Source organism: Hyla sarda, chromosome 6 (assembly GCF_029499605.1).
Source record: "Hyla sarda isolate aHylSar1 chromosome 6, aHylSar1.hap1, whole genome shotgun sequence".
Taxonomy (NCBI): Eukaryota; Metazoa; Chordata; class Amphibia; order Anura; family Hylidae; genus Hyla; species Hyla sarda.
In genome coordinates, this window is record NC_079194.1 from 166,691,855 (window position 1) to 166,716,011 (window position 24,157).

Below are 24,157 nucleotides of genomic sequence, written 5' to 3' on the forward strand. Positions count from 1 at the left end.
AATGAATTTAGTTTTTTACTTTTTTAAACTATTAGAGTAGAGCATTAGAGCCGTTGCCCTTAGCAACAAACCCGGAGTTGAGCTCGGCTGTGACTCACTAGCACAGACTACATCTATATGTGCTTCTTATAAAACTAAGCCTTGTATTTTCTATAGGGTGTCAGCAGAGGGCGCTGCGGTCAGCATGTACCCGGCGTCTGTCTACACTGCGCAGGTCACGTGACTGAATAACGTGGTTTTGCCGCCCCGGAGTCATTGATAGAGTGGCAGAAAAGTACTATTAGTACTTCAGTCGGTAGTTTGACTGGAGTGACTGGGCATGGGGGGAAGGCTGCGCTCCGTGCTGCGGGGCTTACAACAGGGCAATGTTTCCCGCCCATACAGCTGCTCCGCCGCGGAGGCCCCGGCTGTCCGTCCTGTCCGGGGCAGAATCCTCACCCTGCAGTCCATGAACCCGCAGGTCCGGGCAATGGAGTACGCTGTGCGGGGACCCATCGTGATGAAAGCCGGGGAGATAGAGAGGGAGCTGCAGCAGGTGAGGAGCTGTGTGGGGGCTACAAGCATGACCTGCTTGGTGGGAAGGGAGAGGTGCAAGTATCTGGTACTCAGAATGGCACACTGCAGAACTACATCTCCCAGCATGGTGTATTGTGGTAAGAGACTGAACTACATCTCCCAGCATGGTGTATTGTGGTAAGAGACTGAACTACATCTCCCAGCATGGTGTATGTGGTAAGCTGCAGAACTACATCTCCCAGCATGGTGTATGTGGTAAGAGACTGAACTACATCTCCCAGCATGGTGTATTGTGGTAAGAGACTGAACTACATCTCCCAGCATGGTGTATGTGGTAAGAGACTGAACTACATCTCCCAGCATGGTGTATGTGGTAAGAGACTGAACTACATCTCCCAGCATGGTGTATGTGGTAAGAGACCGAACTACATCTCCCAGCATGGTGTATGTGGTAAGCTGCAGAACTACATCTCCCAGCATGGTGTATGTGGTAAGAGACTGAACTACATCTCCCAGCATGGTGTATGTGGTAAGCTGCAGAACTACATCTCCCAGCATGGTGTATGTTGTAAGAGACTGAACTACATCTCCCAGCATGGTGTATGTGGTAAGAGACTGAACTACATCTCCCAGCATGGTGTATGTGGTAAGCTACAGGACTACATCTCCCAGCATGGTGTATGTGGTAAGAGACTGAACTACATCTCCCAGCATGGTGTATGTGGTAAGAGACTGAACTACATCTCCCAGCATGGTGTATGTGGTAAGCTACAGGACTACATCTCCCAGCATGGTGTATGTGGTAAGAGACTGAACTACATCTCCCAGCATGGTGTATGTGGTAAGAGACTGAACTACATCTCCCAGCATGGTGTATGTGGTAAGCTACAGGACTACATCTCCCAGCATGGTGTATGTGGTAAGAGACTGAACTACATCTCCCAGCATGGTGTATGTGGTAAGCTACAGGACTACATCTTCCAGCATGGTGTATGTGGTAAGAGACTGAACTACATCTCCCAGCATGGTGTATGTGGTAAGCTACAGGACTACATCTCCCAGCATGGTGTATGTGGGAAGTGACTGAACTACATCTCCCAGCATGGTGTATGTGGTAAGCTACAGAACTACATCTCCCAGCATGGGGTATGTGGGAAGCTACAGAACTACTTCTTCCAACATGGTGTATGTGGTAAGAGACTGAACTACATCTCCCGGCATGGTGTATGTGGGAAGCTACAGAACTACTTCTTCCAACATGGTGTATGTGGTAAGCTACAGAACTACATTTCCCAGCGTTGGGGTATGTGGGAAGCTACAGAACTAAATCTCCCAGCATGGGGTATGTGGGAAGCTACAGAACTACATCTCCCAGCATGGTGTAGGTGTTAAGCGACTGAACTACATCTCCCAGCGTGGTGTATGTGTTAAGCGACTGAACTACACCTCCCAGTGTGGTGTATGTGGTAAGCGACTGAACTACATCTCCCAGCATGGTGTATGTGGTAAGCGACTGAACTACTTCTTCCAACATGGTGGATGTGAGAAGCGACTGAACTACATCTCCCAGCGTGGTGAATGTGGTAAGCTACAGAACTACTTCTTCCAGCGTGGTGTGTGGGAAGCGACTGAACTACTTCTTCCAGCATGGTGTATGTGGTAAGCTACAGGACTACATCTCCCAGCATGGTGTATGTGATAAGAGACTGAACTACATCTCCCGGCATGGTGTATGTGGGAAGCTACAGAACTACTTCTTCCAACATGGTGTATGTGGTAAGCTACAGAACTACATTTCCCAGCGTTGGGGTATGTGGGAAGCTACAGAACTAAATCTCCCAGCATGGGGTATGTGGGAAGCTACAGAACTACATCTCCCAGCATGGTGTAGGTGTTAAGCGACTGAACTACACCTCCCAGTGTGGTGTATGTGGTAAGCGACTGAACTACATCTCCCAGCGTGGTGAATGTGGTAAGCTACAGAACTACTTCTTCCAGCGTGGTGTGTGGGAAGCGACTGAACTACATCTTCCAGCATGGTGTATGTGGTAAGCTACAGGACTACATCTCCCAGCATGGGGTATGTGGGAAGCTACAGGACTACATCTTCCAGCATGGTGTATGTGGTAAGAGACTGAACTACATCTCCCAGCATGGTGTATGTGGTAAGCTACAGGACTACATCTCCCAGCATGGTGTATGTGGTAAGCTACAGGACTACATCTCCCAGCATGGTGTATGTGGGAAGTGACTGAACTACATCTCCCAGCATGGTGTATGTGGTAAGCTACAGAACTACATCTCCCAGCATGGGGTATGTGGAAAGCTACAGAACTACTTCTTCCAACATGGTGTATGTGGTAAGAGACTGAACTACATCTCCCAGCATGGTGTATGTGGGAAGCTACAGAACTACTTCTTCCAACATGGTGTATGTGGTAAGCTACAGAACTACATTTCCCAACGTTGGGGTATGTGGGAAGCTACAGAACTAAATCTCCCAGCATGGGGTATGTGGGAAGCTACAGAACTACATCTCCCAGCGTGGTGTATGTGTTAAGCGACTGAACTACACCTCCCAGTGTGGTGTATGTGGTAAGCGACTGAACTACATCTCCCAGCATGGTGTATGTGGTAAGCGACTGAACTACTTCTTCCAACATGGTGGATGTGAGAAGCGACTGAACTACATCTCCCAGCGTGGTGAATCTGGTAAGCTACAGAACTACTTCTTCCAGCGTGGTGTGTGGGAAGCGACTGAACTACTTCTTCCAGCATGGTGTATGTGGGAAGCTACAGGACTACATCTCCCAGCATGGGGTATGTGGGAAGCTACAGGACTACATCTCCCAGCATGGTGTAGGTGTTAAGCTACAGAACTACATCTCCCAGCATGGTGTAGGTGTTAAGCTACAGGACTACATCTCCCAGCGTGGTGTGTGGGAAGCGACTGAACTACTTCTTCCAGCATGGTGTATGTAGTAAGCTTCAGAACTCTACACATGACATCACTGGCATGCATACGCTGGGGAGAGGTCTCAGGTCCCAGCATGGCTTTTTCCCACGGAACGCGTTGTGCCTCCCACTAGTGTGACAGCCACTGGCATGCATCCGCTGGGGAGAGGTCTCAGGTCCCAGCATGGCTTTCACCCTTGAAACGCGTTGTTCCTCCCACTAGTGACAGCCTACCTATCCCAGCATCAGACCCTCCTCACCACATGTAGCAGAGCTGAGCTTGTCAGTGTCGAGTAGGAAGACTCCTGCTGTGCTGCATTGCATCAGCCTCTGCCTTTTTAGTCTCTGCATTGGAATCAAATTTACTGCTTACACTGCGTTCCTAGGGTCACCACCCACATGGAATCCAGTAAGTCCACTCGCCTGTATTCTGCTGATGGCACTTACAACAAGAGATCCTCATAGTAACATGACATTAGGGAACTGTTCATACTGCAGTTCTCTAGCTACCCCTTCTCCATATCCTGAATATACGGCATACTGTCACTAACCCTAACCTGCTTTGATTCTGGTCAGACAGGAATCCTCATGTAGTGGGTATACAGCTCTGGAGACTTTTCTCGTCAGCTACATACACTATTTACACTAGTTTGTATTCTGTGATTAGGTGACATTGGGGGTTACTTCTTGACCCTTACCAGTGGACCCCCTTTCGAAAGATCATGCATACATAACTGTACAAACTATACCAACAATCTTAGTTATTGTATAATTGAATTAACACCTCTCCCTTTCTAAACCCTGCTTTCTGTGAGTGAATGGGAATGTTCTTGTTTATAAACGGACCTAATGCTAAATGCATCCAAGAGTTTGCTACAGATGTATCTGGCTTAGGGTGGGTTCACACTACGTTTTCTCCCATACGGGAGCGCATACGGCAGGGGGGAGCTAAAACCTCGCGCTCCCGTATGCCTTCGTATGCGCTCCCGTATGTCATTCATTTCAATGAGCCCGCCGGAGTGATATGTTCGGTCGGCTCATTTTTGCGCCGTATGCGCTTTTACGACCGGACCTCAAACCGTGGTTGACCACAGTTTTAGGTCCGGTTGTAAAAGCGCATATGGCGCAAAAATGAGCCGACCGAACGTTTCAATCCGGCCGGCTCATTGAAATGAATGACATACGGGAGCGCAAGGTTTTAGCTCCCCCCTGCCGTATGCGCTCCCGTATGGGAGAAAACGTAGTGTGAACCCAGCCTTAAACAGATTTTATTACTACTACTATTAGTAGTATATAGGGTTTACCCAGGAGGATTTTTTTTTTTTTTTTAGTAGGTTAGGATGGACTATTACCTGCTCGATCTTTTGCTGCTACTGTTAAACTCCAGTGCTTCGCTGCTCTACACTTTTTAGTCACATGCTGACACACAAGAAATGCCTGAGCAACCGATCATTGGTTGTGATGGGCATAGAAACATAGAATGTGTCGGCAGATAAGAACTATTTGGCCCATCTAGTCTGCCCAATAATCTAAATCCTATCAATAGTCCCTGGTCCTATCTTTTATGAAGGATAGCCTTATGCTTATCCCATGCATGTTTAAACTCCTTGACTGTATTTGCAGCGACCACTTCTGCAGGAAGGCTATTCCATGCATCCACTAATCTCTCAGTAATACTTCCTGATATTACTTTCTCTATCGGCTCCATTGGGGGACACAGACCTTGGGGTATATGCTGTTGTTGCTAGGAGACTTGACACTAAGGAAACCAAAAAAGTCGGCTCCTCCCAGCAGGATATACCCGCCTACAGAGCCTGAGGTAATCAGTTTTAGCTTAGTGTCGCAGGAGATGGACACTAGTCTGGGGTTCTCCCCAGACTTGGTCTAACATTTTTTATTTTTTCCTTTTTTTCAGGTGGGGTCTCGGGAACATAGCGTTCACTGTTTCCCTATTTGCGATTGAGGGGGCACAGACATCGAGGATGTACTGTCAACCCCCTCCCGCCAACGGCCAGTGCCTGGGGTTGTACCTTATGGGTCAGGGTCCCCCACCTTTCCCTGCTCGTCTCGCTTTTCATGCCTGGCATGATGCAGGTGACAAAAGCTGGCTGAAGACTTCATGACTGAAGACTTCATTAGGTGAGTTCTTCAGATTGAGGTGAGTATTCCCCCCCCCCCCCTTTTTTTCCTTTCAGGTGTCGGGGGCTTGCAACCTCTGGAGACCCCCTGTTTTGGTTCCACTCCTTTTTATTATATCTAATTCGGGGTCCCTATTAGGCAAAGGCTCCCTAATGGTTATTGTGGGGAACTCAGGGGGCTGGAGTCAGTGGTGTAGGACTGTTCTTTCTATTTTTTATTCACTTGTCAGTGTTTTCTTTATGCAGCAGCCGCAGCTGCCTTCTCACTCCGGCTTTATTCTTCTGTGCTCCGGCCGTGTCGCATGCCGACGCGGCCGGGGCAAGTTTACTTTCACTTTCGCAGCGGCTCGCTGCGCTGGCACTTTAGCCCGCTCCCCTGCACTCACATATGCTTCGGGGATTGGAGCGGGTGCCATTACTAGCCAGCATCTTTCTGCCCCGGCGAAGTTCGCGCCGTTGGGGGAGCGTGAATCTCATTAGCCAATGGGAGCTGTGCAGGGGGCTATGAGCCAATCAGAGGCACCCCAGTGTAATCCGGCCCCTCTCTTCTGATTGGTCCAGCTGTCCCTGCCTTTTTCTCTCTCCTTTTTTTTTTTTCTCGTTCCTCTCCTCACAGCAGCTGCCTGGTGGGGGACACGGACACTGGTGAGATTACCTTATTTTATCCATGTCTGAGACCAGAACTGTTCCTCCCTCTAAGCAGGTACCTGGGGCCCTTGTCGCCTACTATTCTTTTAAGGGCTGCAACTCCAAAATTTCTGGGTCTGCTGAACCCAGTTGTTCCGCCTGCACCTCCTGACCCCCCTGGTATTCCTACTCAGGATGCTCCCCCAGACCCAGTGGGCTCTGCTGCCCCTGCAATATGGGTGTCTTCCCTCTCTGTCTATCACTGACTTGGCGCAGGTCTCCCGCTCCGTGGTGACTGCCTTGGAGAGGTCTTCCTTACACCGTTCCTCAAGAGAGACTCGCTCTCCCTCACCCTATGTTAAACGCTCTCACAAGCGTAATAGGGGTCATTCCTCTGACTCCTCTCCAGAGTCTTTGTACAGACGTAGGCATCGTGGGCATCGTCCATGGGCATCGTCCTTCTGCTACGTCTTCCCGCAAGCGTCTCCAGAACGGCGCACCTGTCTCCTTCTTCTAAAGCTGCATCCACCTGTTCTCACTCCCCTGGAGAACTAGTTGATGAGGCTTCTGCTTCTGCCTCTGATTCAGAAGACGGCACAGACATGACCGACACGGTGGACTCATTGGTTTCGGCCATAAGAGACACCTTTCACCTAGAGGACCCAGGAACTTCGGACGCTGTCCCAGAAGTTTCCTTTCATCGTGCCCGTCCGACACCCAAGATGTTCAGCTCCCATTCTGAATTTGAAGCCTTGCTGGAGTCTGCCTGGAGGCACCCTGACAAGAGGTTTCAAGAAACAAAGAAGGTTCAAGTGCGTTATCCCTTTGCTAAGGACCTCATTGCCCGGTGGACTTCACCTCCTACGGTGGACCCACCAGTCTCCCGTCTAAGACTACTACCCTGCCTTTGCCCGATGCTGCTTCCTTTAAGGATCCACCGGACAAAAGGGGGGAGACCTTGGCCAAATTTGCCATGGAGGCTGCGGGTTCATCTCTTCTCCCTGCTTTTGCCTCTGCCTGGGTTTCCAAGGCCCTTACTATTTGGGTTTCCCGACTCCGTCAGGGCATTTCTTCTAGGGCTTCCTTGGAAGAACTGGCCGACTTAATTCTCCTGCTTTCTAAAGCGGGAGATTTTCTATGTTCTGCTTCCATGCGGTCAGCCCACTGTGCTGCTTTTGCCACGGGTAGCCTTGTGGCTCTCCGTGGATCCGCGTGGCTCAAAGCCTGGGATGCGGACGCAGCCTCTAAAAAAGTCTCTCACTGAGCCTCCTTTTACTGGCTCTCGGCTTTTTGGTAAGCGCCTAGATGAGATCATCTCGGAAGCCACGGGAGGGAAGAGTTCCTTATTACCTCAAAATAAGGCCCGCAGTTCTGACTCCCGCCGTAAACCTACCTCCTTTCGGACCTTTGGGGTCACGAAGGGAGCCAGGCAGATGCCTTCTCGGGACAAAAAGGCTGCCTTCTTCCAGACTCGCCCATCCTGGAAATCTGATAACCGTTCGGGCCGCCTTGCGGCCAAGGCGGGTACCCGCAAACCCACCTCTGCCTGAAGGGACGCCCCCACCCGCGGATTTTTCTCGGGTGGGAGGTCGTCTATTGCTCTTCCGGGATGTCTGGACCACACATGTACAGGACTCCGGGGTCAGAGATGTGGTATCCAACGGTTACTGGATCGCATTTGCCTCTCTTCCAAAGGATCGCTTTTTCCTTTCCCAAGCCCCACGGTCTCCCTCTCTGGCAAAGGCCTTTTGGGGTGCACTTCAGTCCCTCCTCATTCAGGGGGACATTGTCCCGGTTCCTCCCAGGGAACGCTTTCGAGGTTTTTCTTCCAACCTCTTTGTAGTTCCCAAGAAAGGGGGTTTCAGTACGTCCCATCTTAGATCTCAAGCTCCTCAACCGGCACCTCCTCCTGTGCCGCTTCCGCATGGAGTCTCTCTGTTCGGTCGTGGCGACCATGGATCAGTGGGAGTTTCTTTCCTCAGTGGACATCAGGGACGCCTACCTCAATGTTCCGATTTTTCCGGGACACCAGCGATTCCTCCGCTTTGCTGTCCCGGAGGGACATTTCCAGTTTGGCTCTCCCCCTTCGGCCTAGCCACAGCTCCGAGGGTATTAACCAAGGTCCTTGCGCCGGTGATGGCCTGCTACGGACAAGGGGGGGGGGTCTCAGTGATTCCTTACTTGGACGACCTTCTGATCAAGGCTCCATCCAGGGACCAGAATCTAGAGTCTCACCCTCACTCTTCAGGCCCTGTCTCGCTTCAGTTGGTTGGTCAATCGGGACAAGCCCAACCTATCCCCCACTCAGTCCTTTTTGGTTTTTCTAAGACTTCTGTTCGACACCCAATCCGCCCGGGTTCACCTCCCACCGGACAAGCGAGTGACCCTTCTGTCGTGGGTTCGTATACTCAGGAACCCCTCCACAGTGTCCTTTCGCTTTTGCATGGAAGTCCTGGGTCGGATGGTGGCGGCCATGGAGGCCGTTCCCTTCGCTCAGTTTCATTTTCGACCCCTTCAACTCACGATTCTATCCCGGTGGGACAGGTCTCCCTTGTCCCTCGATCGCAAGATTGTACTTCCTCAAACATCTCGCTGCTCCCTTCTGTGGTGGCTCCGCTCCCCCCTACTTCTTCAGGGGCGCTCCTTCCTGCCCCTCCATTGGCTGGTTGTCACGACGGATGCCAGCCTTTTGGGTTTGGGGGGGGGGGGGGGGTTTCCGAGACCGGACAGTCCAGGGCCTTTGGTCTCCCAGAGAGACACTCTTCCCGATCAACATCTTGGAACTGAGGGCAATCTACCTTTGCCTGTTACATTGGGAGATCCTTCTCCAGGGCCGCCTAGTTCGTGTCCAGTCGGACAACTCCACTGTGGTGACATACATCAATTGCCAGGGCGGCACTCGCAGCTTGGCGGCGATAGCCGGAGTTTCCAAGATCCTTCTCTGGCCGGAGCTCAGAGTTCCGGCCATCTCGGCAATTCACATCCCAGGCGTAAACAATTGGGAAGTGGACTTCCTATGCCGGTCCTCTCCCGACCCCGGCGAGTGGTCCCTTCATCCAGAGGTATTTGCAGAGATCTGCGAACTCTGGGGAACCCCAGATGTGGACCTCTTTGCATCCCGCCACAACCAGAAGGTTCCCCTCTTTGTGTCGAAGTCGCGGGACCCCCGTCATCTGGCAGCGGATGCACTGGTGATTCCTTGGTCGGGGTTCGCCTTACCTTATCTGTTCCCTCCTCTTCCTCTCCTTCCCAGGGTCCTGAGGAAGCTGAAAGCGGAGGGCATTCCCGCCATTCTCGTGGCTCCAGATTGGCCTTGGAGGGCGTGGTACGCCAACGTCGTCCGGCTCCTGGACGACGTTCCGCTGCGCCTTCCGCTTCGTCCAGACCTTCTCTCTCAGGGTCCCCTGTGCCACCCCAATTTAGCGTCGCTGCATTTGACGACGTGGCGGTTGAGACCGTGGTACTAAGGGCCCGGGGCTTCTCAACACAGGTGATTCGGACCATGCTCAAGGCGCACAACCCCTCTTCTGCGAAGATATACCACCGTACCTGGCGGTCTTATTTTCTTTGGCGTGTTTCTCAATCTCTTTCTCCAGTGGTGTTCTCCCTTCCCCGACTCCTTTTCATTTTTGCAGTCAGGGCTGGAACAGCAATTAGCTCTCAGCTCTTTAAGGGGTCAAGTTTTGCCCTTTCCATTCTTTTCCAACGCCCTTTGGCATCTGATTCTCATGTTCGAACCTTCCTTCAAGGAGTGGCCCACGCGGCTCCTCCTTACAGGTCTCCTACACCTCCTTGGGATCTGAATTTTGTCCTTGGCGCACTACAAGACGCGCCCTTTGAACCCCTCAGGGAGGTTTCCTTTCCTTTCCTTTCCTGGAAGGTGGCGTTCCTTATGGCAATTACCTCCATCAGATGGGTTTTGTAGTTGGCGTCTCTTTCTTGCCGCTCTCCCTTTCTAATTGTCCATCAGGACAAAGTTGTTTTTCGTCCAGTTCCTTTTTTACCTAAGGTGGTTTCTGCCTTCCACCTTAATGAGGATATCGTCCTCCCGTCCTTTTGTCCCGCTCCATCTCATCCCGAGGAGCGTTTGCTTCATAAACTTGATGTGGTATGGGCTGTGCGCACCTACCTCACTGTTACGTCTTCTTTTCGTCAATGTGATTCCTTTTTTGTTCTTACGGACGGTCACCTTAAGGGTCTCCCTGCTTCCAAGGCAACCATTTTGCGGTGGATCAGGTCTGCCATTTCAGAAGCTTACTGTTGCAGGGGGAAGACCCCTCCTTTCAGGGTTTCAGCTCACTCCACGCATTCTGTCGGAGCTTCCTGGGCTCTCCATAACAGAGCTTTAGCCTCTCAAGTCTGTAAGGCGGCTACCTGGTCGTCCTTGCACACTTTTACTAAATTCTACCAGGTTCATACCTTTTGCATCCGCGGATGCTAGTCTGGGCCGTAAGGTGTTGCAGGGGGTGGTGGCCCAGCCTGCCCCTTGATTGTTTTCTGTGCCCACCCTAGGGACAGTATACAGTGGAAAAAAGCGGAGGTGGCGCCAGGTGCGGTGTAGGTTTTTATTCGGTATAGGGAGGCACCCGGGTGGGGGGTAGCGTATTCCTTGCAGGTGATGGAAGCTTGGTATGCAGGCCTGCAGCGTGTGGACGGAGCCCAGAAGGTGGGTCCGTATGGAGAATGCAGAAGAACAGTAAAAAACTGCGGTGGCGCTCCCAAGGAAGTAACCCGAAGTCGTGGATATAGGGTATAAAGTAAATTATTTTTTACAGTATAAAGAAATCAAAGAAAATAAAAAAACCTAATGCAAGACGCTTTTCGGGAGTCACAGCTGCCTTTCTCAATTGCCGGTGGTGGCTGTATACAGCCACCACCTGCAATTGAGAAAGGGAGCTGTGACTCCCGAAACGCGTCTTGCATTAAGTTTTTTATTTTCTTAGATTTCTTTATGCTGTAAAAAAAAAATATTATTTACTTTTATACCCTATAACCACGACTTAGGGTTACTTCCTTGGGAGCGCCACTGCAGTTTTTTCCTGTTCTTCTGCACCCTAGGGACGGCTTTGGTACGTCCCAAGGTCTGTGTCCCCCAATGGAGCCGAAAGAGAAAAAGGGATTTTTGTCTTACCGTAAAATCCTTTTCTCGGAGGATCCATTGGGGGACACGGCTCCCGCCCTTTCTTTGGTGTTCCGGTTTTGGTTACCTGTCCGAGGGTGTGTTCAGTTAATTTTTTGTTCTGGTTACCTTGGACTGATCTTGGTTTTCTGCCTCTTGGTCCTCTCCTACTGCTTGGGGACTAAACTGATTATCTCAGGCTCTGTAGGCGGGTATATCCTGCTGGTAGGAGACAACTTTTTTGGTTTTCTTAGTGTCAAGTCTCCTAGCAACAACAGCATATACCCCAAGGTCTGTGTCCCCCCAATGGATCCTCCGAGAAAAGAATTTTACATTAAGACAAAATCCCTTTTTTAAACCTTTGCCCCTCTAATTTAAAACGGTCCTCTTGTTTTGTATTTTTTCTTCTTTTAAATATGCTCTCCTCGTTTTACCGTGTTGATTCCCTTTTATGTATTTCAAAGTCTCTATCATATCCCCTCTGTCTCTTTCTTCCAAGCTATCCATGTTAAGGTCCTTTAACCTTTCCTGGTAAGTTTTATCCTGCAATCCATGTACTAGTTTAGTAGATCTTCTCTGAACTCTTTCTAGAGTATCTATAGCCTTTTGGAGGCACGGCCTCCAGTACTGTGCCAGTATGACTAAGGCTCTGTGAAGAGCCGAAATGCGTTACCTATGTCTACTTTAGTCTTGTACCTTGGTGTATATGGAATAAAGTTCAATCCTTTTAACGGGAGCAGCGCTGGACATCTCTCTTTGTTGTACAGATCTACCTGGGTGTAGTCCGTACCAGTCCGGGCGTTGCAGGACACAGGAGGGGAGCTGAACATTTGTACTATTTATCCTTTTGGAGATACGGCCTCCAGTACTGCACACAATACTCCCAAATGAGGTCTCACCAGTGTTCTGTACAGCGGCATGGGCATTTCCTGGAAAAACCTCACTTAAAGGGAGGTTCCAGACAGTTAAGCAGATTTGTAAATTACTTCTATTGAAAAAAATCTAACTTCCAGTACTTATCAGATGCTGTATGTTCCAGAGGAAGTCAACTTGTTCTCTTCAGTCTGACCACAGTGCTCTCTGCTGACACCTCTGTCCCTTTTAGGAACTGTCTGGAGCAGGAGAGGTTTTCAATTTGGATTTGCTTCTACTCTGGACAGTTTCTGACACAGACAGAGGTGGGACTGTTGCTTCAGACTTTCCGAATGTAATTTCTAAGTGGAATTATGTGAACCCAGCCTTACTCTTTTTTTAGGCTTATATGGTAGAATTACTGCAAGGAATTCTGCATGAATATTCTGCAGTTAATTGCCCATTCACTTCAATGGAATTTCTGCAGCGGAAATTCTGTGTGAATGGTGCTGTGGAATTCCAAGTTTATTCACTATAAATTTCTGCAGAATTCCATGCAGAAATTCTGGCTTGTTAACATAGCCTAAGGCCAAGTTAACATGGCAGAATTTCTGCACTGAATTCTGCATGAATTTATAGCCAATTCACTTCAATGGAATTCCTGCAGCAGAAGTTTTGCTATGTGAATGGGACAGAGGAATCCCATATGAAGTGTATAGGCTATACATTTATCCAGAATTGTTATGCAGAATTCATTGCAGAAATTCTGCTGTTTAAACCTGGCCTTAGAGTCTGGATGGACTCCACTCTTATAAACCATCAGGACAGGAGAGTGACTTGAATAGTTCAAAGGATTGTTTAGACTAAATGCAGTTGTAACAAACAGCCATAAAAATATCTAGGTTTTTAGCCTCTGGATGTAAAAAGGAATGTTCCCATTCACAGAAATCTGGCAATATACTGACACAAAAGGGGGAAATTTATCAAAACGATTAGAGCTTTTTATTTGTATGGTGAAGTCCTGAAAAAGTCCTAAAAGTCTTTGTTGCGCATTACTTTGCAACTTTTCGGATTTTGTTTTCACAAAATGACTTGTTTGAACAGCATGTTAGTGTATTTAGAATGTTTGTTTCAGCATTTTGTTTCAAGAACGTATTCACACTTCTGAATTACAGATCTAAAGGCTAATGTTTATGATGTTTGCCAAACACTGTACTCACGGAGGAGATCCTGCACTTCTATGGCTCTGTGCACAGACTTAACAGCAGCAGCCACAGCATGAGCAGTCTAAATTGTGTATAAAGCCCTGGGGTTGAGATATTTTATGTAAAGACTTCTCTTGGCAGCCTTGGTACGTTCGCAGGCACTGCCCTCCATAGACTTGTATTGCTTGCAATTGATCTGTAAGTGAGCTGCAGGACAAGCTCATTTTTTAGAGTAGAAGAAAGTATATTAGGGATATCGGGAGAGAAAAAGCATTTTTGTTCAATCTATTACAAAGTTTATTATATTCACTTGTACTATTGATCTATGCAAAGTTTGTTGAAATGACCATGCCTGTTAAATGTTTTTGCATACTTCATGTGCATATGTATTCTTGTTTTTTTTTTTTTCTACATTTTTAGCAAACTTGCCAAAAAAAAAAGTAATCTTTTAACTAGAAACTAAACAACCATCAATAAAAGTAGCACACTGTAAAAGGAGATGAAATATATTGGTATTGTCATGCATATGTGTGAATAAGCCCTTAGACCTGAGAGGAGAGGCTTACTATGGCTGCTTCTTGTGCTCTGATGAATAACTATTTCACTGTGTTCTATTCTTGACTATGTGGGTGTGAATTGGATCTAAACAGAAAAAGGTTCATAAAACAACTATTAGGCGATGTTAGTGTAGAAGTTTTCTATCTGCTGGTGAATGGGATCAGAGCCGGCCACAACAATGTCTTGTGATCCCCTGTTTGAGCAACATTAGCCTCTATTGTGAAGCTCAGCATTGTCGTGGAATAGTGCCTGTATATTATACATGGAAGGGGCGATTCATCAAGACCTGTACTGAGGAAAAGTTGACCAGTTGTAGATGGCAACCAATAAAATAGCTTCTTTTATTTTTCAGAGGTCTTTTCAAAAATGAAAGTCCCAGAGGGGTTGTCACCTATTGTACTAGCCCTCCATTTTTTTTTTTACTGGGTCCCCAGTAATAAGCTGAGCATAGGGCATCCTGTGGCTGAGATCCTGAACTTTCAGCTATAACTGATTCGGGAGCCCAATGACAATTGTTTAGTTTGCCCAAAACACCACACCACGGAAGGAATGAAGCATTAAACAGTACACACACAGAATGTCTGAGCTGTAGTGTAGAGTGATGCTTAATAAACATTGCAATACAAAAAACAGTTGACATATGCCACCAAAGTTGTGTAAAGGTGGGTGACTGTTGACTGGAATAAAACAAGGTTTTACACACAAGGGCAACTTTTTCCTGTAATTTTTTACTTATTTAATTTTTAAATACATTTTCTAAGAGTAGATTAGAAATAAAGAAATGGGCATGGAAATAAAGGTTCCAGATTCTGACAACTGGACATTCTTTAAAGGCGTCTGAAATGGAAATGTTTTGAGAGGATTTAGAAATTTATATTTGGAGATCTGAGAAAAATAAAGTATTTCTGGAAATCTCTTCTGCTCCACAATAGGCTTTTTGTATGAAATGCAGTTACTGTGGCAACACCCAAGCCCTTGGCTCGCAGCTATCAGATACACATGAGAGGGGAGATGCTGCAGCATTTTAGAACATGTGACTTCCATATCAGTTTAGTCATAATACCAGAGACGTGTGGTTCTTTATGGGTTGCGACCCAACCTTCCACATGTTATACACCATGGTGTTCTCTTACTGCTCTTCCTATTATAGTGTGTCACAGTAATTCTGTAGTTATTACATTCTATTTATGCACCAGGATGAACAGTGGTAGAGGTCCCATGTTTTTTTTTAGGATTCTACATTTGCATGAGAGAGGGAGAGTACAATAGATAATTTCACATTGGTTCTTGTCTTCATTTTACTGTGTGTTTTTCACACTTTTTGTATGCAGTTTTGCGCAAAAATTTTGTCAATTTTTTTTACTTTCCTGTATCTTGTGATTTTTGCTAAACTGATTTGTTTAGAAAGTTTTCACTGGTTATGCATTCAGTGGCCAGCAATTTATGAAATGCAAATTTCACAATGACACAAAGCACAGTAAATTAAATGCAAAAAGAGCAGATAAAAGCATTTACAAATTAAGGACCAATGATAAATTTCCTCAACCTTATTTATTTATTGTCTTTAGGGCATCAAGAAACCATTCAGTGAGGTCATCAAGGCAAACATTGGTGACGCTCATGCAATGGGACAACAGCCAATCACATTTCTTCGACAGGTGAGCTTCACTTTTAGTACTCTGCTTATGTTTAACTCCACAGCTGTCCTTCTACCCTTTGGTTGTGTATATTCTATTTTCTGTTCTTACCGCAGGTTGTGGCGCTTTGTACATATCCTGATCTCTTAGATAATCCTCAATTTCCACGAGATGCAAAAGACAGGGCAAGACGCATTCTGAAGTCATGTGGAGGACAAAGCCTTGGTGAGTGAGATTGAAGCCAAAACATTGTTGCACAGAATAATAGTTTCTCCTCACTATGTTAGATTGCTTGGGTCATTGCCTACCACAGCCCACTAGTTGCATTTTTAGGCTATGCTCTCACAGCAGAATTTCCGCATTAAAATCTGCATGGAAATTCTTCATATGTTTGTCACTATCTGCATGGGTTCATCCTCAGGCACAGGTTGAATTATTAGAGATGGGAGAGGAGTCAAGCAGGAAAGGAGAGGTAGAAGAACCCTCCTGTTTGTGTTCTCGTAGTATTCTATCCAAACGCACGGCTAACGTCATTGATTGGTCAAGGGTATCAGGAGAGGCATAAGTTACTAACTTCCTTTAACCCCTTAAGGACCAAGGACGTACCGATACGTCCTTGGTCCTGCTCTTCTGATATAACGCGGGGTTACACAGTAACCCCGCGTCATATCATGGCGGGCCCGGCGTCATAGTGAAGCCGGGACCCGCCTTTAATAGCGCGCAGCGCCGATCGCGGCGCCGCGCGCTATTAACCCTTTAGCCGCGCGCTCAAAGCTGAGCCGCGCGGCTAAAAGTGAAAGTGAAAGTTCCCGGCTAGCTCAGTCGGGCTGTTCGGGATAGCCGCGGCTAATCGCGGCATCCCGAACAGCTGACAGGACAGCGGGAGGGCCCCTTCCTGCCTCCTCGCTGTCCGATCGCCGAATGACTGCTCAGTGCCTGAGATCCAGGCATGAGCAGTCATCCGGCAGAATCGTTGATCACTGGTTTCTTATGAGAAACCAGTGATCAACATAGAAGATCAGTGTGTGCAGTGTTATAGGTCCCTATGGGACCTATAACACTGCAAAAAAAAAGTGGAAAAAAAAGTGAATAAAGATCATTTAACTCCTCCCCTATTAAAAGTTTGAATCACCCCCCTTTTCCAATAAAAAAAAAAAACACAGTGTAAATAAAAATAAACATATGTGGTATCACCGCGTGCGGAAATGTCCGAATTATAAAAATATATCATTAATTAAACCGCTCGGTCAATGGCGTGCGCGCAAAAAAATTCCAAAGTCCAAAATAGTGCATTTTTGGTCACTTTTTATATCATTTAAAAATGAATAAAAAGTGATCAATAAGTCCTATCAATGCAAAAATGGTACCGTTAAAAACTTCAGATCACGGCGCAAAAAATGAGCCCTCATACCGCCCCATACACGGAAAAATAAAAAAGTTATAGGGGTCAGAAGATGACAATTTTAAACATATTAATTTTCCTGCATGTAGTTATGATTTTTTCCAGAAGTCCGACAAAATCAAACCTATATAAGTAGGGTATCATTTTAATCGTATGGACCTACAGAATACATATCAGGTGTCATTTTTACCGAAAAATGTACTACGTAGAAACGGAAGCCCCCAAAAGTTACAAAACAGCGTTTTTTTTTCAATTTTGTCGCACAATGATTTTTTTTCCCGCTTCACCATAGATTTTTGGGCAAAATGACTGACGTCATTACAAAGTAGAATTGGTGGCGCAAAAAATAAGCCATCATATGGATTTTTAGGTGTAAATTTGAAAGAGTTATGATTTTTTAAAGGCAAGGAGCAAAAAACGAAAATGCAAAAACGGAAAAACCTCCGGTCCTTAAGGGGTTAAAGTGTCAGATAATCCCAGTCTGAACTGACAAATTTAAAGCTGGTGTGTTCCATTTGGAGGCCACTCACCACTTTCCGAATTCAGCATGGTATTCTTCCACTGGTCTGCGTCCCTGTTTTAACTTGCCCAGCTGAGACTCAGCATACGCAGCTCTATCAGGTTCTGCATACAGCAAACAGTGAATCCATGGAGGATAACTTGGGGGCATCGGAATCAAGGGAAAATACCCATTCCTGGAGACCCTCATGCAGAAGGGACATAATTCCCACTCTCTGAGCCTCAGTGCCAGAAGAGTGAGGTCTCAGACGAAAGTATGATTTACAACTTTCACAAATTTTTAACGTTTTCCTGTTACCCGAAAAACGATTCGGGAGTCTAACTTGCGGCTCCACGGGAGCGGAGACCGGAACAGATGACACTTCTGTACAGGCAGACTCCAGCTCTTGTATTCTGGCTAGCAAGCCCTGAAATTAGCTGCTCCTGTTCTTGCAGCCTCTGAGTCAAAGTCTGGACTAAACCTGATTGAGACTGGAAAGACTCATATTGCTGAAGTCTCAGCTAAATCTTGGACCAGCTGAGTGAGACTCTGCATTTGCTCCACCAGAGCAGACATTGCTTCCATGATATAGGAGAAAGGCAAATGCAGGCATGTGGGCCTTTGAAAATATCACATCTGGTCAAGTACAGAGTGCAGCCCTGAACTCGCCCACAGCCTTTGTCCCTGCCTACTTACGTACCCGCCCTAGGCAGTGCGTTCATAACCATGGTGCTGGTCCCTACCTATGTAAGTGATGGCCGTCACAGTCAACACAATAAACTACAAAAAGACGCAGGTTAGGGACAGTCAGGAGGCACTAACAGAAATATACTAAACACAATAAAGTCAGTCATCTAATCGAGTCTGTAACACGAATTGTCGAGGTACAAGACGTTAACACGGTAGAGAAGTCAAAAATCCAAGCCGAGATCAAATAACAGGAATCACAGGATATAAATTCTAGTTACTGGAGTAAAACTCTTTCACAGACACAGCCTGGATGTGAAAGGCTTCCTTAAAGGGGTATTCCAGGCAAAAAATGTTTTATATATCAACTGGCTCCGGAAAGTTAAAAAGATTTGTAAATTAGAAAAAAGTAGAAAAAGGCCAGCACGGCTGAATGAAATCTTCAAAACTTTATTCATGAATCCTCGTTAAAAACCTTCATGGTGGCAGAAAGACACGGACATATACAAAAGTAGAAAAATTGCACATGGAAAAACAGTCCCAAACAAGGCTGACGCGTTTCAGGTTGCTATACCCTTACTCATAGCTTGCCAATACTCAAATGAGAATGCCTTATATACTACAAGGCCATCCCTTCCATTAGGAAGGGGAGGGACATCTTATGTCAGTGTGCAATCCAACACAAGTAAAACCAGGAAAATACATGCTGGTTTTACTTGTGTTGGATTGCACACTGACATAAGATGTCCCTCCCCTTCCTAAAGGAAGGGATGGCCTTGTAGTATATAAGGCATTCTCATTTGAGTATTGGCAAGCTATGAGTAAGGGTATAGCAACCTGAAACGCGTCAGCCTTGTTTGGGACTGTTTTTCCATGTGCAATTTTTCTACTTTTGTATATGTCCGTGTCTTTCTGCCACCATGAAGGTTTTTAACGAGGATTCGTGAATAAAGTTTTGAAGATTTCATTCAGCCGTGCTGGCCTTTTTCTACTTTGGTTGGAGGTAGCCGTGCACGCCCAAGGCGAGCTGAGATTCCTTTTCTCTTTTATTGTTAAGATTTGTAAATTACTTCTATTAAAAAATCTTAATCCTTCCAATAGTTATTAGCTTCTGAAGTTGAGTTGCTGTTTTCTGTCTAACTGCTTTCTGATGACTCACGTCTCGGGAGCTGTCCAGCTCCTTTGGGGATATTTTCCCATCATGCACAGCTCCCGGGACGTGACATCATCATTGAGGAGTAAGACAGAAAACTTCAGAAGCTAATAACTATTGGAAGGATTAAGATTTTTTAATAGAAGTAATTTACAAATCTGTTTAACTTTCCGGAGCCAGTTGATATATAAATAAAAGTTTTTGCCTGGAATACCACTTTAAATACACCTGTGCATCTGCAGGAGAACTCTAATAGGCAGGAACTGATCACACCCAGACGAACAGAGGTGTAGCCGTAGCAATGAAAATATAGAAACTTTCAGGGATGTTTAACCCCTCGGGTTCTTACAGTTTATATCCTATTATCTTCATTGGGATTCCGCAGTCTCATTCACATTGCATAATTTCTGCTGATGATGTTCCGCAGCTAATATTCTGCGTTCCATAAAATTACACCTGTCTTATATTTTTGTGGAATTCAGCAGCGGAAACCCATTGAAGTCTGTCAGTATTTTCTGGATATCATGTGATTTTTGTGCGAAATGTAAACTTATCTCCGTGATCTCCTGCCTGGCAACCCGACATGACTCCTCCATGTATCTCTATGCGAGATCCAGAGATATTGTTCTTGTATCTTCAGCTTCCTCATAGAGATACATGGAGTGGGCATGTCAGCCACTGCTTTGCGCGGTGGACGACAGTAATCCATGCACGTAGTGGAGCTCGCTCATGAGGAGAGCCGGGGTGCCGAGGAGGAAATCATGGGGGAGGGGACACTTATCCTCTAGTGTCCTGGTGGGACACTATCATGTGGCTAGGAGATAACAACGTATGTACCAGAGTTTCCCTTTCGCTTTACCACGTTGGATGCACTAATGTGCCGTAAGGTTCACAATAGAAGGGATTAATATCCATTACTTACATAGTTTCACATTTTATTTTTATGGTTGCAAAAATGTCTTCTGATCTGGGTAACTATCTGGTTCTTACATTTCTCATTAAAATTTCCAGGTTCCTACAGTGCCAGCCAGGGGGTCAGCTGTATTCGAGAAGATGTTGCTCAATATATCCAACAGAGGGATGTGGGTGTTCCTGCAGAACCAGAAAATATTTATCTCACCACTGGAGCTAGTGATGGCATTGCTGTAAGTTGCTGACCACCAAGTGATATGGATGGATAGATAAATACATAAAAAGATATGGTACATAATATCACAATCTTTCAGTTTTTGCAGATTTTACAAGGCAATCACTTTACTGACATGCCAGTCAAAAATACATCAGACTCCTTGGAATGAATAATAACTACAAGGCCTCAAACACTTTGGCCAAGCCACCCTATTGTTTGTATAGGCCATTTTACTACTTCTATTTGGACGTAGTAAAGGATTTTCTACAACACTGCTGTAAGTTGGACACATTAATGGAGTCTGGGTTAGGCAGATATTTTTCTTTTTGTGTGAGAGGATGTTAAAATAACCTCATTACTTAATGCTGGGAGCATTGAGGAGGTATGGAATAGGCTTTCGAGCCAAACCCTCGTGAGTTCTGGCAGCTACTAGCTTCCTTCAGCAGCTGATAAACAAAATCTTTGTCCAGTGTTGGATTGGTCATTTAACCCCTTAAGGACCAGGCCCCTTTTGGCCTTAAGGACAAGACCAATTTTATTTTTGCATTTTTGTTTTTTCCTCCTCGCCTTCTAAAAATCATAACTCTTTTATATTTGTATCCACAGACCCATATGAGGGCTTTTTTTTTTTTTTTTTTTGCATCACTAATTGTACTTTGTAATTACATCACTTATTTTACCATAAAATGTACGGCACAACCAATTATTTATGTGGGAAAATCACATATTTCACATATTAAACCACAATTTAGCAAATTTTGGAAGGTTTTTGTTTTCCCGCTGTACACTTTCCGGTAAAAATGACATGTTTTCTTTATTCTGTGGGTCAATATGATTTAAAATGATACCCATGTTATATGCTTTTCTATAATTGTACCGCTTAATAATTTTGTTAAAATGGTTTGAGATTTTTGTTTTTGTTTGAAATTGCCCTATTTTGACCACCTATAACTTTCTCATATTTCCGTATATGGGGCGGTATGAGGGCCCATTTTCCTTGCGCCATGATCTGTAGTTTTTATCAGTACCACATTTGCTTAGGTTTTACTTTTTTATAAAAAAATTTATAAATTTTGTTTTGGAATAAAATGTGACAAAGTAGCAATTTTGGACTTTGAAAATTTTTTTTTTTTTTACGTTTACGCTATTCACCGTACGGAATAATTAACTATATATATTTTAATAGTTCAGACTTTTACACACGCGGCGATGCCAAATATGTGTATAAATTATTTTTTTACGCTTTTTTGGGGGGTAAAATGGGAAAAACAGACGTATTACTTTTTTATTGGGGGAGGGGATTTTTCAAGTGTTTAATTTTTTAATTTTCCATTTTTTTACTTTTTTACACTTTAATAGTCCCCATTTGCTTTCTAATACTGTTCAGTGCTATGCATAGAGCATAGCACTGATCAGTGTTATCGGTCATCTTCTGCTCTGGTCTGCTCGATCTCAGACCAGAGCAGAAGACCCCGAGAGACAGCCGGGTGAGGGGACCTCCGGCTGCCATGCTGGATGATCGGATCCCTGCGGCAGCACCGATCATCCATTCAAAGTACCGCACTGCCGCAGATGCCGTGATCTGTATTGATGACGGCATCTGAAGGGTTAATGGTGGACATTCGCGCGAGCGCCGATGTCCGCAATTACCGGCGGGTCCCTGGCTGCTGATAGCAGCCGGGACCTGCCGTGCGTGACTCGAGCATCGGTCCAGTGCTCGCGGTCATGGCGGCGCGTAAATGTATGTCATGGTGCGTTAAGTACCACGGCACCATGACGTACATTTACGTACCATTGTAGTTAAGGGGTTTGGGCCTTAAGCGTACCTGTCAGATCAGACAAAACTGTTCTATGTTGCTCAGTACCTCATTTTGATCATGTACATGTAATTTTTATGAGTATACATTTCTCTTAGAATTTACCTTTTATATGCTGCTCACTGTAAAAGTTGTTCACCAAAAGCACGGGGAGTGTCCCTCTTCTCATCAGTGGGATAACCACTCCCCCTCCCTCTCTCTGCTCTTAGTCACTGGTCTCAGAGCGAGCCTGGCGGTCAGCCAAGTACAGGAGTCTCACCTGTAACCCTTTCCTCTCTCTGGTTCTATGCTATATACAGGTATAAAGGCTGTCAAGACATGTTAGGAGTTGTAGTTTTAGAGCGACTGCAGATTGACTGTATGTGAAGGGATCATATAAAATTACAACTCCTATTATGTCCTGACAGCCAGTATATCTGTCAGGGCATGATGGGATTTGTAGTTTTATATGATCCCTAAAAAAACTGTCACTCTGCAGCCGCTATAAAATTGCAACTCCTATCATGCTCTGACAGAGTGTATATCTGGAGTTGAGTTGTAGTTTTATATGATCCCTCCCCATTCAATCTGCAGTCGCTCTATAACTACAACTCCTAACATGTCCTTACAGCCTCTATATATGTCAGGGCATGATGGGAGTTGTATTTTCAGAGAGTGACAGGTTATGGAGAGCACTGTTTCCTAGCTAGGGTGCCTCCAGCTGTTTCAAAACTGCAACTCCCAGCATGCTGGGAGTTGTAATTTTGCAACAGCTGTAGGTGCCCTGGCAGGGAAACATGTTAGGAGTTATAGTTTCAGAGAGTTTACTGTACCCTAAACGTCCACCCGCAATGCATGCCCCGCTACTCCGGGCTCTCACAAGCGGCATTGTCCGGGGGTCGGCAGTTCCTGCAGGGAGCACTCTGGGCTGTCTCTCCATCCTGCAACACTGCCGGGGGGACTGCAACACATACCAACTTTGGTCATGGGTTGCTGCTCAGGATGCTGCTGATGTATGTGCGTGTGCTCCTGGCGGCCACACGCTTAGGGTGCATGCACACTAACGTTTTTGTTATACAGTTCCCGTATACGGTTTAAAGTTAAAAACCATATAGAAAACTGTATGCATTGACTTAACATTGCAAACTGTATATCAAACGCATCATCCAGTTTAGTCCGTCTTGCATCTAAGTCTGGGTTCACGCCACGTTTTTGCAATACAGTTTTTTTTTTCAATACAGTTTTTTTTTAAAACGGATTCCTCAAAACCTGACTAAACTGTATCAAAACATGTGTACAAAGTTTTATCTGTATACGGTTGAAAACCGTATAGGGTTTGAAAAGTTATGTCCGGTTGCATCCGTTTTTTTTAAAGAAAAAAAACGCATAATTTTTGAACTTTTCACTCCATTATGAAAAGGTTTCACATGTTTGATTGAAATTCCAAGAAAAAAAAGCTGTGCAAAGTCAAAAACCTTATGGTAAAAACTGGATGGAACTGTACACACATACAGTTCTGTACGGTTCCCATTGACTCCATGTTAAAAAAAAAAACGTATACGGGTCAATACGGTTTTTCACCTGGACCAAAAACCATCGTAGGCCACGGTTTTCTGTCCAGAAAAAAAAAGTAAAAAACCGTGTGGTGTGAAAAACGGAGACAACCGTATGCAATATGGTGCATACGGTTTTGAATGGAAAGTCTATGGGCACGGTTTTGTGTACAGTTGCATACGTTTTTTTTTTTGTTTTTTTTTTAAACCGTATCCAAAAACTGTATAGAAAATCGTGGTGTGAACCCACCCTAATACAGTTTTGTCCAGTTTTTTACCCGTATCCAAAACTGTAGTCTACCACGTTTCTTGGTCCGGGTGAAAACTGTAT

The 24,157-nt window shown here is 45.6% G+C and overlaps 1 protein-coding gene across 2 annotated transcripts in view; it reads left to right on the forward strand.

The window, feature by feature from the left end:
- Window positions 1-203: 203 nt before the first annotated feature.
- The window catches only part of GPT2 (glutamic--pyruvic transaminase 2), a 107,047-nt gene continuing 83,093 nt past the window's right edge, over window positions 204-24,157 (forward strand). For both annotated transcript variants that reach the window (XM_056525715.1, XM_056525716.1), the window contains exons 1-4: window positions 204-535; window positions 15,539-15,628; window positions 15,724-15,832; window positions 20,360-20,493. In XM_056525715.1, coding sequence (XP_056381690.1) covers window positions 320-535; window positions 15,539-15,628; window positions 15,724-15,832; window positions 20,360-20,493 — 549 coding nt within the window. In that variant the 5' untranslated portion in view covers window positions 204-319. The remainder of the gene's footprint in view (window positions 536-15,538; window positions 15,629-15,723; window positions 15,833-20,359; window positions 20,494-24,157) is intronic.